This window comes from Cyrtonyx montezumae, unplaced genomic scaffold, assembly GCF_038088225.1.
Source record: "Cyrtonyx montezumae isolate F1298 unplaced genomic scaffold, pur_monq_1.0 scaffold_3, whole genome shotgun sequence".
Lineage (NCBI taxonomy): Eukaryota > Metazoa > Chordata > Aves > Galliformes > Odontophoridae > Cyrtonyx > Cyrtonyx montezumae.
In genome coordinates this window covers 137,826,314-137,840,050 of record NW_027072034.1, presented here as the reverse complement: position 1 = coordinate 137,840,050, position 13,737 = coordinate 137,826,314, and the positions used below count along the sequence as shown (strand labels likewise).

Genomic DNA, 13,737 nt, shown 5'->3' with positions numbered 1-13,737 from the left:
AGAAAGAGAAGAAAAAACCACTTCTTCTTAAGATGATAGAAAATTGAAGTGTTAGTGTTATGCAGTTATTAATTTATGTGTGTGTTTTAGGAGTTCTGAGGCATGTGCCAATCCTCCAAGAAGTTGATTTCAGACACTGATTGAAGTCTTACGTATTTTCTGATGGGTAGACTTATGTAAATGTGTTCATTCTTTATGATTCTGCAAAAATCTGTTTAGCCAGACAGAAGAAAGACTTATTAGGAACTAAGTAAATCTCCTCCCGAAAATTGATAGAGCGCATGAATATGAAATGTGCTGCCATGCAGATTACTAGCATTCTTGGTGTCTTGAATGTGCAAGGAACAAGTATTGCTCCCATATCTGCATGTAGATTACAGAAAATGAGAAAGACTGGAACATAACAGGGATGGTAGGAGCAAGGAATTCCTTGTACCTTCTTCAGCAAAGGGGTTGGACTCAGATGATCTCTTGAAGTCCCTTCCAATGCCTGCAATTCTGTGATTGTGAGCAGTTATACAGCTGTAGGTAATGGGAGAATACGTTATGAATGTTCTTAGAAGTAAAGTATTCTCGATTCCAGGTAGGGTAATGATTAAGAAGTTGACTTAACCATTTTGGTTAATCTTTCTTTCCTTTCTAGAGAAAAGGAAATGATCACATTCAGTTTTTAGATACCTTGATAATAAAGTTTGTGTCCCCCAATGATTTGAGTAGTGAGCTGAAATTACTCTTCTGTCAGATAGACGCCTTATTTTTGTTTATTTTTAAAGGTAACATAGGGAAATAACTCTTAGAGAGTTGTCAGTTGTCTTAACTTGTGAATTGCTTTATATTCATCCTCCCTCTTTTTGAAGATCCTAGATAAAGAATGTATTAATCCACAGTGAACTCAGTAAGAAGGCTCTAAGAGGATGTGATTCAGCATCTTCTTAAAGCTTCAGAGGAGATTCAGGAACACATGTGGATTTAATTATGCCTGCATAGTGAAAGAAAAGCTCAATGAATGGTCTAATATAAGGTCACACCTTTGATCATTGGAGTTACATCTGCAGTCAAACATTGCAGCAGAGTTCTTTGTGTTTTCTTAGGGGAAAAAAATACATGATGGCAGTGTGCTTGTGTGATAAAGGTTACTGTGTGCAAATGCCTGCTGGTGGAGACAAAATTTCTTACCTTTCAACTCACTCTGAAGACTGAATTATATAATCTAAACAGTTTAAAGAAGTAAAGTGATATGTCATGCATTTCCTCCTGTTCTTCTGTTTCTTCAGTGTACGGTCAGACAGCTGCAGCAGGAGCTTGCTGAAGCTCTTAAGAAGCAGTCTATGTCAGAAGCATCACTTGAAGTTACTACACGGTGCCGCAGTGATCTTGAGGAAGACAATTTGCGCTTGCAAAAGGAATTGGACAGGGTGAAAAACAAGGTACAGATAAACTGTAACTCATACCTATAAATCCGAGGGTGTTTTTCTTTGTTTCTGGTGTAGAAGAGAAAAATTATGTTCTGAATGTGAGTAGCAGAGAGGTTAAGAGGTTAGCAGTGATACCCCGTCATAATTCATGAAGCCATTGTAATCTTTGCCAGCTGGCCTCCTTCCTTTGTAGTGCAAGAAAAGAGTTACTGGAATCATGAAAAAAAACCCCAACTATTTTCTTTTGCAAGTAGGGGACATTCTTCAGCCCCAAAGCTGAAGCTCTTCTTCAGGCTGCAGGGTATTGCAGCAGTGTTCTTTCTTCTCCCTACTTGCTCCCCCCTCCTGGTGTCAAACACAACTTAACAATTTGTTTGTGGGTGGGATGTTCCCACTATTTCAAGCAACATCTCACACAGCTGCTCTAAATTTACAAATTATTGCTCTGTATCTTATAAGGTTGGTTGTAAACACTGTAAGCAGGTCCTTAGAAATTAATATTTTCTACGGAATAGCAGGCAAGTAGCTACAGAGTGTCACATGTCACTGAGAAGACAGGATTGACAGTGTCAGTGCTCATAACGGTGTCACACAAGATCCTTTGGATGGATGTTAGAGGCCAGTGTAACAGATGATGAAATATCTCTACAACCATCTGTTGTTGATTGTTTGCTAAGAGAAATGAAAGTTTGACTGACTTGTAAATGATTACAGTACTTTGGGTAGGGGGTGTATGTAGGTATGTGCAATATTCAAATTCTGCAGCACCCTCTGAGTTCTCTGTAGAGAAACTAACCTGGCTGCTGCAGATTCTCAGTGTTACTTTACAGTTACAGGAGTCCGAAGAACAGCGTATTCAATCTGAGCATTGTGTTCATGACTTGAAGGCTGTCTTAGACTATCAGGAAAGAGAAATATCAGCTTCTTCCCAGAAACTGCAAGACCTTCTGTTAGCAAATTCTGGAACTAATATTACTATAAAGCAACTGGAAGAACATGTGCAGAGGTAAGAAAATAACCTAGCGAAGCAAGGTTTTGCTTTCTGGGAGTCTGAAAACATCAGGATTGCCTTGTTGCATTGCCATGGTAATACGTGCTTTTGAAGGAAGCTCTTGCTTTAGATTGCATTCTTTCACATTGTTCTTTCACAATTTGTGCTATTATGGATCTCTCTAATATGATCTCTATTTCTCTTTAAGACTTGAAATTGAAAATGCCAGACTGGAAGCCACAAGCAAACAACAAACCAATAGAATTGAAGCTCTTCAGAAGGATCTGCAAGCCTCAGCCTCAGTAAGCCAGTCATAAAGTTGCTTTTTTTTTTTTAGGGGGTGGTGGGGAGCCTCTGAGCCTAGCTGGATATTTTTCATGGGAAAGTTATATGATTTTCCTGGACAGTGCAGAGGAGGTGAGTCACCTGAGCTCTGCTGACTGTAGGGTACTCTGAAAATCCTGCTGGTCCATTCCCCAGCTTTCTGGTTTTAAGAGTTTTCCTGTAATAATATATCAAGTCTACTGAACGCTGAGGTTTTGACATTAATTTGCTGGTTTAAATATTTTATTCTTTATACCATTCATGACATTACATGACAGACACGTATTGGAATGTGCATCTTGAAAGGAATTCTGCAGGTTTCTTTAGGGAAATTTCACATGTGTGTTGGTTCCAAGAGCTTCATGCTCGAGGCCTGACTGACATCATCAAGCTGGGACAAGGATTTTGCTGTGTGGAATTGCTTTTCCATTGGCTGCTTGATGTGTATTTGTTTCCATGAAGCAGTAGAGAGAAATCCCTGTGGAATTATTTTCTGAACTTGGTGAAAGGTTTGGAATTTCCCCCTGTTCAGTGGCAGCAGCATAAATAAGGTGATTGATATTAGCATAAATAAGGTGATGTCACCTGTGGTTTATATAAAGCAAATTATTTATGTATTCTAAGCAGTGAACTGTAGGCCTTGTTATACCTGTGGTTGTCAATTAATGTGGAAGTGGTTCTGAAAATAACTATGTGTGGAAGTTGAACTTTGTGCTACTGACTCAAGAAGATACGTGTGCCTGCTCTTTCCCCCTTGGTTAAGACGGCATTGTTTTCAAATGTATGGTGGATGAGAGAAGCTCTTTTGCGTGTTCATTGTTAAGAGTTAGAGTAGTATGGTTAGGTTGTGGTTGGATTTGATGATCTTGAAGGTCTTTTCCAACCTGAGCAATACTATGATTCTGTATTTGAAGTTTCTTTGTATTCTTCATAGTTTTCTTCCAGAAGCCAAATGGCAGAGGTGATAATTGCTAACAATTTTATATGTTTTTTTAAACAATTTTTTCAAAAAACAGATGATCTCTAACACCTAGCCAATACCCAGACTTATGCTGCTATTTTCTTGATTTCTCACATACTCAGCTTTTTGTATCCCTGCCACTCAGGCCCTGGGTACTTTTGTGATTTGGGAATCGTGAAGGAATTGAATAGAAGCCAACAGGGTACATCTCTGTAAATGCTAGAGTTGTCCTGTCAGGAAGATGGTGTGGTTTGATACCAGTAGAGCACACGGAGCAAGGCTGCAGTTCCTCAGTTCTTTATTTGGTTTCCTTCTGGTTGTTGTCTGACCCCTTGATTTCTGGGCAGGGTTAAAACCCCTTATTTTCAGTGCAGCTTTTGGAGGAACTGCTGCAAGTTTTCAGAACAGCAGGAGCTTAAAACCCTTGCAGAATAAATAAGGTGCGAGTGCAAAGTACTAAACTAGTTGCCACCTCTCCTCTGGTTTGTCTGAGAAAACACCACGAGGAACAAAACCAGAATTAGTAAACAGCCACACACAAGATGTGGAGGTCGTGACAGAGGAGACACTGATGAATTTCAGAAGAGCTGACTCTTCCACAAGAGCCTGCTGGTCGTTGGAAAATCCATGAATGCTCTAGACTGCGAGGTGTTCTCCTGGGCTGTGGCTACCTATGTGAGCTGACCTATTAGCAGAGGGACTGCAGAAGCTGTTCTTCTACATCTTTTTCCAGCTCTCTGGGATGAAACCCATTAAGAGGAGGGCATTTGCTTCAGTGGGGGCATCTGTTAGTATCCACAGGTATCAGCCTGTTTGTGTGGCATCTGAACTGATTAAATGTTCACAAGAATCATGTGCCCCAGTGTTGTGCTGAACTTGGCAGAGGGACAGATATGTGCTGTCTGCACTTGCAACATGTACTGGCCTGTGCTGAGGCTCCCCATGAGCCAGCAGTATGCTCTGGTGGCGATGAAGGCCAATGAGATCCTGGGGTGCATTAAAGAGTGTGGCCAGCAGGTCAAGGGAGGTGATCCTCCCACTCTACTCTGCCCTGGTGAGGCCTCACCTGCAGTACTGTGTCCAGTTCTGGGCTCCTTGGTACAAAAAGACAGGGATCACCTCAAAAGGGTCCAGTGGAGGGCTACAAAGATGATAAAGTGCACGGAACACCTCCCTTATGAGGAGAGGCTGAGAGACCTGGGTCTGTTCAGCCTTGAAAAGAGTCAGAGGGGATCTCATCCCTGTCTATAAGTATCTAAGGAGCGGGAGGCAAAGGGACGTAATTTCCAAGAACAAATGAAGCAAAGGTATTCTGAAATGGTGAATGAAGTTGACAGATTAAGAACAAAGGCAAGTTCTGGTTGTTTCTTTGTTTTGTTTTTTTGTTTGTTTGTTTGCTTGTTTGAGTTGTGTTAATTTCTGGAAACTTGTAATATGCTTTTCAGGAGGTACAGAAAAGTTATATTTCTGGGGGAGGAGGGGAAATTGGCTTCACAGTTGACCTTGGAAACTTCTGGAACTTCTCATATTTCCTAACGTATTCTAGCAACCAGACAGCGGATTTGACCTAGAGAGGAAGTAACCTCCTTTACCACTGCTGTGGAAGCTGCTTTCTGAAGCTCTGTTTACAAAGCTTTCAAGAGCAATGGCAGGAGGAGCACTTGTTTCCCGTGCCCACTTAGCTCTGTACTGAAGCGCTTCCCTGAAGCACAATGGACATTCTTTCTGATATCTGGGTTGAGTTTGATTTCCATTGAGCAGAAGAGCAGCCCTAGCACCTTTCAGCCTATTCCCACAAGTTAAATTCTGCTAGTTTGGTATTTGTATTTGGAATTTGGTGCAGAATTTGGAATACTTGCTGCAGAAGAGCTGAGGAAGGCTGGAACTCGAGGAATCCTATTGGCAACAGTTTAAAAGCTGTTCTTCCTTTAAAAGATGAGCTTGACTTTCCTTTGGCTTTGATACTGAGTCAGCAGATGACAGTTCCAGTCCTGAAGGTATTCCCCTTTATGAATTTTTAAAGAATAATTTTACACCCCTCTGAGTTCATTTTATTACTGTCTGTAGGTTACTGAACTTTCTCAGAAGCTGGAGTTAGAGTCTAAAAAATGCATCCATCTGGAAGCACAAAACCAGGATTTGAAAGAAGCGCTGCATACTCTGCATGAGAGCCATGAAAAACTGGAGAAGAACAAACGCCAGCTTAAGGAAGAAGTGGCAAAACTCAGACATCACTTGGAGACTAATACAGTGAATCTCATCCAAATAGAACAGTATAAGAAAGAGATAGATGAACGAGCCGCACAAGAAGTCAGACAAAAACTACAAGAAGTCAATGCTTTTTTGCAGGTAAATGAATTTCTTGAGTCTGTCTGTCATTTTTATTAAGCATATATATATTTTTCATGTTTTTATTTGATGCTTAGTGCTGTGCATGTGTCTTTCCTGTACAGGAGAATGAAAAATTGTTGGGTGAACGTGCTTTTGTGTGTGCAGTGTGCCTGTAGGTTTCCAACATAATAGCATTCCTGTGACAGCCCGTGGTGTGGACAGGTTCACTCTTCTCTGGGTGGAGAACTGGCTGGAGGGCCGTGCCCAGAGGGTAGTGGTTAATGGAGTTAAGTCCAGCTAGCGTCCTGTAACGAGTGGTGTCCCCCAAGGGTCAGTTTTGGGGCCCATCTTGTTTAATATCTTTATTGATGACCTAGATGAGGGAATTGAGTGTACCCTCAGTAAGTTTGCAGATGACACAAAGCTGGGAGGATGTGTCAAACTGCCTGAGGGTAGGGAGGCCCTTCAGAGGGATTTGGATAGGCTGAACAGCTGGGCTGAGCAAAATGGGATGAGGTTCAATAAGACCAAGTGCCTGGTCCTGCACTTTGGCCACAATAACCCCATGCAATGCTATAGGCTTGGGGCAGAATGGCTTGAAGAATGTAGAGAGGAAAAGGACCTGGGGGTGTTGGTTGATGCTCGGCTCAACATGAGCCGGCAGTGTGCACAGGTGGCTAAGAAGGCCAACAGCATCCTGGCCTGTATTAGAAATAGTGTAGCCAGCAGGAGCAGGGAGGTGATCATCCCCCTGTACTCAGCTCTGGTGCGGCCGCACCTCGAGTACTGTGTTCAGTTTTGGGCCCCTCACTACAAGAAGGACATTGAGGCCCTGGAGCGTGTTCAGAGAAGGGCAACAAAACTGGTGAGGGGCCTGGAGCACAAGTCTTATGAGGAGCGGCTGAGGGAGCTGGGATTGTTTAGTCTGGAGAAGAGGAGGCTCAGAGGAGACCTTATAGCACTCTACCACTTCCTGAAGGGGGGTTGTGGTGAGGAGGGGGTAGGCCTCTTCTCCCTGATAAGTAATGACAGGACGAGAGGGAATGGCCACAAGTTGCGCCAGGGAAGATTTAGATTAGACCTCAGGAAGCATTTCTTTTCTGAAAGAGTGGTCAGGCACTGGAATGGCCTGCCTAGGGAGGTGGTTGAGGCACCATCCCTAGCGCTGTTCAAGAAGCGTTTAGATGAGGTGCTTAAGGACTTAATTTAGTAGTTGGGTAGAGATAGTGATAGGAGGATGGTTGGACTAGATGATCTTATAGGTCCTTTCCAACCTTATGAACTTATGAACTTATGACAGACGTCTGTTTTGCAGTTCTTAAAGGGTATTGCAGACTGGTGATCTTGATATTGCTGCTCATCAGCACGGGAATATTGCAACCTAGAGATGGTTTGGCCATAGATACAGGTCACTGTACAGGATAAAATGCTCAGGGAATGAGTCACTGAAGTTGCCATGGGGCAGGAAGAGAGGGGAGGGCAATTCTCATCATTTCTTTGTAGAATCCTTTTTGTGTGCCCCGTCCTACAGAGATATCAGAGCAGCTTCTAAAAGAAGGCTAAGTAATATTGCTAAGAGCAGATCTCTGTTTAGATGAAAACAGTTATGTAATGTGTTGGTTCTGGGCTTCTGCCTTGATTTCCTGATGGTAGTGAGTAGGTACAGTTGCCTCAGCTGTGTAAAACTGTGCCCTGGGGGGGAAAGATAGTTCACTTTTTCTCTGCAGTGCTTGAAATTGTGTTATCTGTTTCAGGCCCAGGCAGCCTCCCAGGACCGTTTAGAACCAATTAGAGCCAGTCATCGTGCCTCACTGACAAACCAACTAAAGCACAGAATTGAAAGTCTCGAATATGAGTTGGACAGAATAAAGAACACTCAACAAGACAATGTTTTTCAACAAGAATCCACAAAGGCAGAAGCAGAAAGATACAAAGAAAGGTACCTGGAAGAAATGAAAGCTAGAAAATGCCTAGGAAATAAGCTGGAAAGGTAAGTCCGTGCCTTTTTGTAGTGGTAATGAAATGTGAATTAGTAGTAGCTTGCATGAAAAACCTTGTTCAGTTTCCTCGTAAAATCCCTCTTCTATGTCTTGTCAGTATTACAGACATAAACCTAAGATGATGTCTTTATGAATGAGCCCTCTGAAACCTTCCCCTTTATTTTTGCAACTGCTGTGATGTCACTTCAGTGTTCTAGCAGTAACACCACTAGCTGTGGCATCACTAGAGTGTGTTTGAAGTTGATAGGCTGCCTTTTGGCCCCTCTCATTTTGGACTCTTAATGCTTTCTGTTTTCTGAAGATGGATAACAGTCAAGGACCTGGAAAAAGTGACATTGCAAAAACATTACCAAAGATGATTCTTTATGTGTTTTTGAATGTTTCAGGGCTAATGAGAAACTATCAGATGCCAACACTAAGCTCCTTCAGGCGCGCCAGAGAAGCAAATCTTTAATTGCAAGCAGCTTTGTCGGTGGAGGTCTGCCCACAAGCCCAGTTCTGTATTCGGCTGAACTGGGACATCTTGACAACCACGTGGCCCTGAACAGAAGTCTTGGCCTAGGAGGAAGCTTCCTAGGCACAGCTGGGAATGTGCTATCACCGCAAAGAAAGGTTGAAGCCTACATGGCTAAGGTAAGCATTGTGAAATACTCTTAAGTGGTGAAGAGTTTTGGGCATCAAGATTGTAAAAAATTCCAGGAGTGCTCAGACACCAGAAATACTGGCATCTAACTAATGAACTATATAACTATACACATACAGAACTATATACATATAAGGTTTTCATGTTTTTTCTTTTAACAAGAGAAAATTTAATAAGCAGTGCTGTGGCATCGGAAGTTCTCAGCTATTTACTAAACTGATGTATAGTATGAAGATAAGTGTCTGACATACTTAAAATGGGCAACTTGATATCTTAGCGATGCCTATCAGACATCCCTGGTCAAGCCACTTCTTCTTTCCTTGCTGATCTGCATCTTGATACTTTCTTTTTGTACGTTAATACTAACGAAGACATGCTTCAGAACTAGGACGGTATAAGTATGATTGCTTTGCTTCTTCCTATACTACTGTGGGATGCATGCTGTGCCTAGGCAACACTGCTTTTTGTGCTTCCTGCCGTAGGGTGGATAACCCAAAAGAATAGTATCCACAGAAAATAACAGAGGTGGATGGTATATTTTGTGTGATTTATCTGGATAGCATACAGACAAGCAGTAAATAAAGAAAAGCTGATGGTCAAGACGCGCCCAGGACTCCACATGGGAGGGATCTCCAGCAAGAGATCCTTCCCCAGTGGTGGTCAGCCCTTAAATGGGGTCTGGGAGAGGTGGAGCTAGACTCCACCCCTTCTGGTCACACAGATACATTGCCTTCCCCTGTGGTCCTGTGGCTGACTCAGTGCTCTCCTCAGGTGATCAATCAGTGGTTCAGGCCCTGATTCGACAGTTCCCATGCATCTGCTATGTACTGTTACCTGAAGAAAGAGTGGCCTACTCTTCAGGAAGTCTTCACAGCTTTCTAGTATTTTGCAGCAATTTATATATGATTGCAACACAGCAGTAACTCTGAAGTACTCTACCAGTTGTGCTACTTAGTACTTGGCCTGTTCACCAGACTACTTAGAAAGACAGGAGTTTATACGACACTCAGCCTTTTCTTTCCTTCAGTATTAGCTTCAGTTAATACCTCAGATTTTTCCAGTAATCTGTTCCCTTCCATTGAAAAAAAAAACAAAAAACCAGCAGCAAACAACACCTCTGTATTGCCATTAAATTCAAGCTAAGTGCTGCCTTCTTGGCCGAAGGAGATCACAAGTACTCCTGACAGTAAAGCTCATAATGACAGGGAGTTAAGGAGCTTAAATTGCATCGTGCCTTATGTAGTCGTCTTGCACGTGGGTTTTTATTTAAAGCTCTCTGTGCGCATTTGGAGTTTTTCAAAGTAAGGGAGGTTATCTGAAGAAGAGTGTATGCATCTCCTGGGAGAAGGAAGCTTGTTTAGATTTTGACTTTGATTTGTGCAAAAGCTTTGAAATAGCTTCAAGGACAAGAGGTTGAAAATATTTCACACTGCCATCCTCCAAATTGCTGGTATTGATTCCTCTGTCCATGCAGCTATTAGAAAAAACAAACTGTGCTGATTACAAACAAAAGGAAGAAAGGAGCACAGGAAACAAAGGTGAACTCTACTAGCTGCAACCAGTGTGAGTGCATGGATTCATGCTACCAGTTTTCCTACTGGTAGCGTAAGAGGGAACACCTTCTTCCCATTCCATCTCTGTTTCTGTTCCCCTTCTGATTTTATTCCGTCTGCACTCTGCTTTTGTAGCAGTCTTAAGAATTTCCTCTCTTTTGACTTCTGCCTATTCCTCTTGTTCTTTCTCTGGGCACCAAAAAGAGCCCAGCTTTGTTATTCTTTACACTCCATCCCACAGTCAGATGGTTGCACCCATGGGTGAAACCCCCTGAGCCTTCTCTTCCCCAGGCTGACCAGGCCTGGTGCTCTCAGCCCCTCTGCGTAGGCCACGTGCTCCAAGCACGTCGTGTATTTGCAGAGGACATAAGCCAGGAAGCTGTATGCTGACGATCACTTCTGTGTGTTACAGACCTGGTGGAAAATAATGCAAGAGTCACAAATACCATCAAATGCTAATAATAGCATAGAGTGTTTGGACTGTGGCTCTTGAAAAGGTCTGATTTCTCCTTATGAAGACTTTTCATTCAGAATAAATCACAATAAATAACCAGCTCTGGGGGGACAAGGGGTAAATGCTCTTTTCTAGTGATCCAAGCTGGTTTCTGTTACATAATAAAATCTGCAGTACTTGCTTTGTAAGGAAGCTAACAAGAAAGTTAACAAAGGAGTAATGTGTTTTATATGTGTTTGAAGATAGATATTAACCATATCTACATTTTTATAAATCCACTGTGCTTTCTTCCTGTATTTTTATGCCCTGTTATGGTCCAGCTGGTGAATTCTGTATTGTTTTGTGCCAAAGTTAACATTGCTCAGCAGTGAGAAAGCTACAGCCTCACTCACCAAGAGACTGTCTTTGTGAAAACTCAAACTCCAAACCAAGATGTCCCCATTTGGGACGATATTTTTGGTTTCTAATAGGCCATTTATGTGTGGGTTTTAAAATTGTTTTGTAAGTTTTATGATACAAAAATGTAACTTGAAAATTCAATTATGTGTTATGTATAATTCTAGATATGGAAAGAACTGGATGAAAAAATCACTAAAGAACTTGAACGAGGTAATGTAGTACTCTGCTATCAGTGTTTTTAAGGAAGATTATGACTGTTTGTAACTTTTGTGTAAAAAAGAGAAAAAACACAGAGACCAAACCACCTCCCCCACACAGACACACTTGGCTTAAGCTGAAGTCACCTTTCATCCTCAGGCACAAACATCAAACGTATAAAACACCCTGAAGTAAGATTTTTATGGACTTCAGTCATCACTTCTCTTTCTGCATACATTCATTGCACTCAGTGTTGTTTGTGGATTCTCTGAAGAGGAGAGTTGCAGTCAGAGACTCGGTGTCCCAAGTGGGGACCAGTGACAAGTGGTGTTCCTCAGGGATCTCTGCTGGCACTGGTGCTGTTTTAACATCTTTTTAAGTGACACGGACAGTGGGATCGAGTGCCCTCTCAGCAAGTTTGCAGATGACACCAAGCTGGGTGGTGCAGTTGAGGTGCTAGAGGAAAGGGATGTCATGCAGAGGGACCTGGACAGGCTCGAGAGGTGGGCCTTTGCCAAACCCGTGAAGTTCACCAAGGCTGAGTGCAGGGTTCTGCTCCTGGCTCGGGGCAATCCCAAGCACAGATGCAGGCTGGGCAGAGAATGGCTTGAGGTCAGCCCTGAGGAGAAAGATCTGGGAGTGTTTGTTGATTAAAGACTCAACGTGAGCCAGCAGCGTGTGCTTGCAGCACAGAAGGATAACCGCATCCTGGGCTGCGTCAAGAGAATTGTGACCAGCAGGTCAAGGGAGGCGATTCTGCCCTTCTACTCTGCTCTCATGAGACCCTACTTGGAGAGCTGCATCCAGTTCTGGATCCCCCAGCACAAGAGGAGGGCCACAAAAATAATTAGTGCTGGAGCACCTCCCCTGTGGGATCAGGCTGAGAGAGCTAGAGCTCTTAAGTCTGAAGAAGAGAAGGCTCCAGCGGGACCTTATAGCAACATTCCAGTAGCTGACGGGGCCAGGAAAGCTGGGCAGGGGCTTTTTGTAAGGGCATGAAACAGCAGGATGAGGAGAAATGGCTTTAAACTGGAAGAGGGTAGATTTAAACTAGGTTTTAGGAAGAAATTCTCTACTCCTAAAGTCAGGGTGCTGAAACGCTGGCACAGGTTGCTTGGAGAGGTTGTGCGTGCTCCCACCCTGCAGGCGTTCAAGGCCAGGCTGGGATGGGGTTTGAGCAGCCTGGTCTAGAGGGAGGTGTCCCTGCCTATAGCAGGGGGGTTGGTACTAGGTGATCTTGAAAGGTCCCTTCCAGCCCAAACCATTCTATGATTCTAAGACCTCTGGAATTTCTTTCTGTAGTTTTAGAAGTTGTGTTGATTGATTACTGAATGTGAAAAAATGTTTCTTCCTTTGTGCCTGTCCCTTTTGCTTTTTGTTTCTCTTGGAAGTTGTTAAATCTGTCTCCAGAGCGTAGTCTGTTCAGCTACCAGTAATGTTTTTACAGTGACTTATTTCACTCAGTCTACTGTAAAAGTAACATCATGAATCTTGCTTCTTTTCTCTCCAGCCACTGCTGATCTTGGAACTAGATCTCCTCAAGGTTCTCCAATGGTCTCTATTAATGGATCTTCCAAAAATCTCAGTGTTGACCAGGATCCCCATTGCAGAGCAATACAGGAGTACCGTGATGTCTTAACCAAAAATTACCTGATCTAAATAAAAATGCAAAGGGAAAAGTACTGGGAATTATTTTGTTTACACGGCATGTCTGTGGTTTCCCATCCTGTAGCTTAGATATGGAAACATCTTTATTGCGTTTTGAGTATAAGTTCTAAATGTACTAAAAAAAATAGCACTCTGCACTTCCCTGTTGGTTACTGAGGTACAGCTGATATGTTTTGCACTCAGGAAAAGAACCATATCTATTTTTTCTTACTATCGGATTGAGTAATGTTGGTTCTTGAACTTGACAGAACTGTCTTAAGTGCCTTTGATTACAATAGATGTGTTATTTTGTTCCACTTGTGTTCCTTGTTTTAACAAAAGCATTCCCTTTTCTCTGTTTAAATCCTTTCATTGTTCGTGTTAATGTTTCTAGTGTTATTGTAATGCACAGGAGGTTATTGTTTGGCTTTCTGCCAGCTGTTTCAGTTCTGATACTGTGAATATTTGTGCTGATTAAGTGATAAAGTTTTACCGACGTTTAAGCTGGAAAACACTGCACTTTACATTGTTGTGTCACTTTTACACACCTTGGGTCTAAAATTACTGTGAGCGTGTAGCCGTGCCAAGAAAGCTTTAATGTGATCTCTTTGACATGTTTGATTTGGTATCCATGTTGGACTTTGTATTAGAATTCGATTCAACTGTAGGCATTCACAGCTGCTAGATCAACTGATGAACCTGAAGCAGTTAATGCTGGGAAGATGGAAAAACAGTATTTCAACCTTAAGTCCTGTCGGTACTTAATACTGCTGTGTGACAGGATGACTTTTTGTTGCTGCCAACAGCTGGCAATGCAGTAA

The 13,737-nt window shown here is 42.5% G+C and overlaps 1 protein-coding gene across 1 annotated transcript in view; it reads left to right on the top strand.

Moving 5' to 3' along the window:
• Positions 1-13,043, top strand: part of LOC136051476 (ankyrin repeat domain-containing protein 26-like) — a 35,774-nt gene extending 22,731 nt beyond the window's left edge. The window contains exons 14-23 of the mRNA XM_065740915.1: positions 1,275-1,427; positions 2,246-2,421; positions 2,615-2,708; positions 3,837-3,843; positions 4,944-5,041; positions 5,759-6,040; positions 7,777-8,012; positions 8,409-8,655; positions 11,236-11,281; positions 12,780-13,043. Of these exons, the coding sequence (XP_065596987.1) occupies positions 1,275-1,427; positions 2,246-2,421; positions 2,615-2,708; positions 3,837-3,843; positions 4,944-5,041; positions 5,759-6,040; positions 7,777-8,012; positions 8,409-8,655; positions 11,236-11,281; positions 12,780-12,928 (1,488 nt within the window). The 3' untranslated portion in view covers positions 12,929-13,043. The remainder of the gene's footprint in view (positions 1-1,274; positions 1,428-2,245; positions 2,422-2,614; positions 2,709-3,836; positions 3,844-4,943; positions 5,042-5,758; positions 6,041-7,776; positions 8,013-8,408; positions 8,656-11,235; positions 11,282-12,779) is intronic.
• The last annotated feature ends 694 nt before the right edge of the window (positions 13,044-13,737 follow it).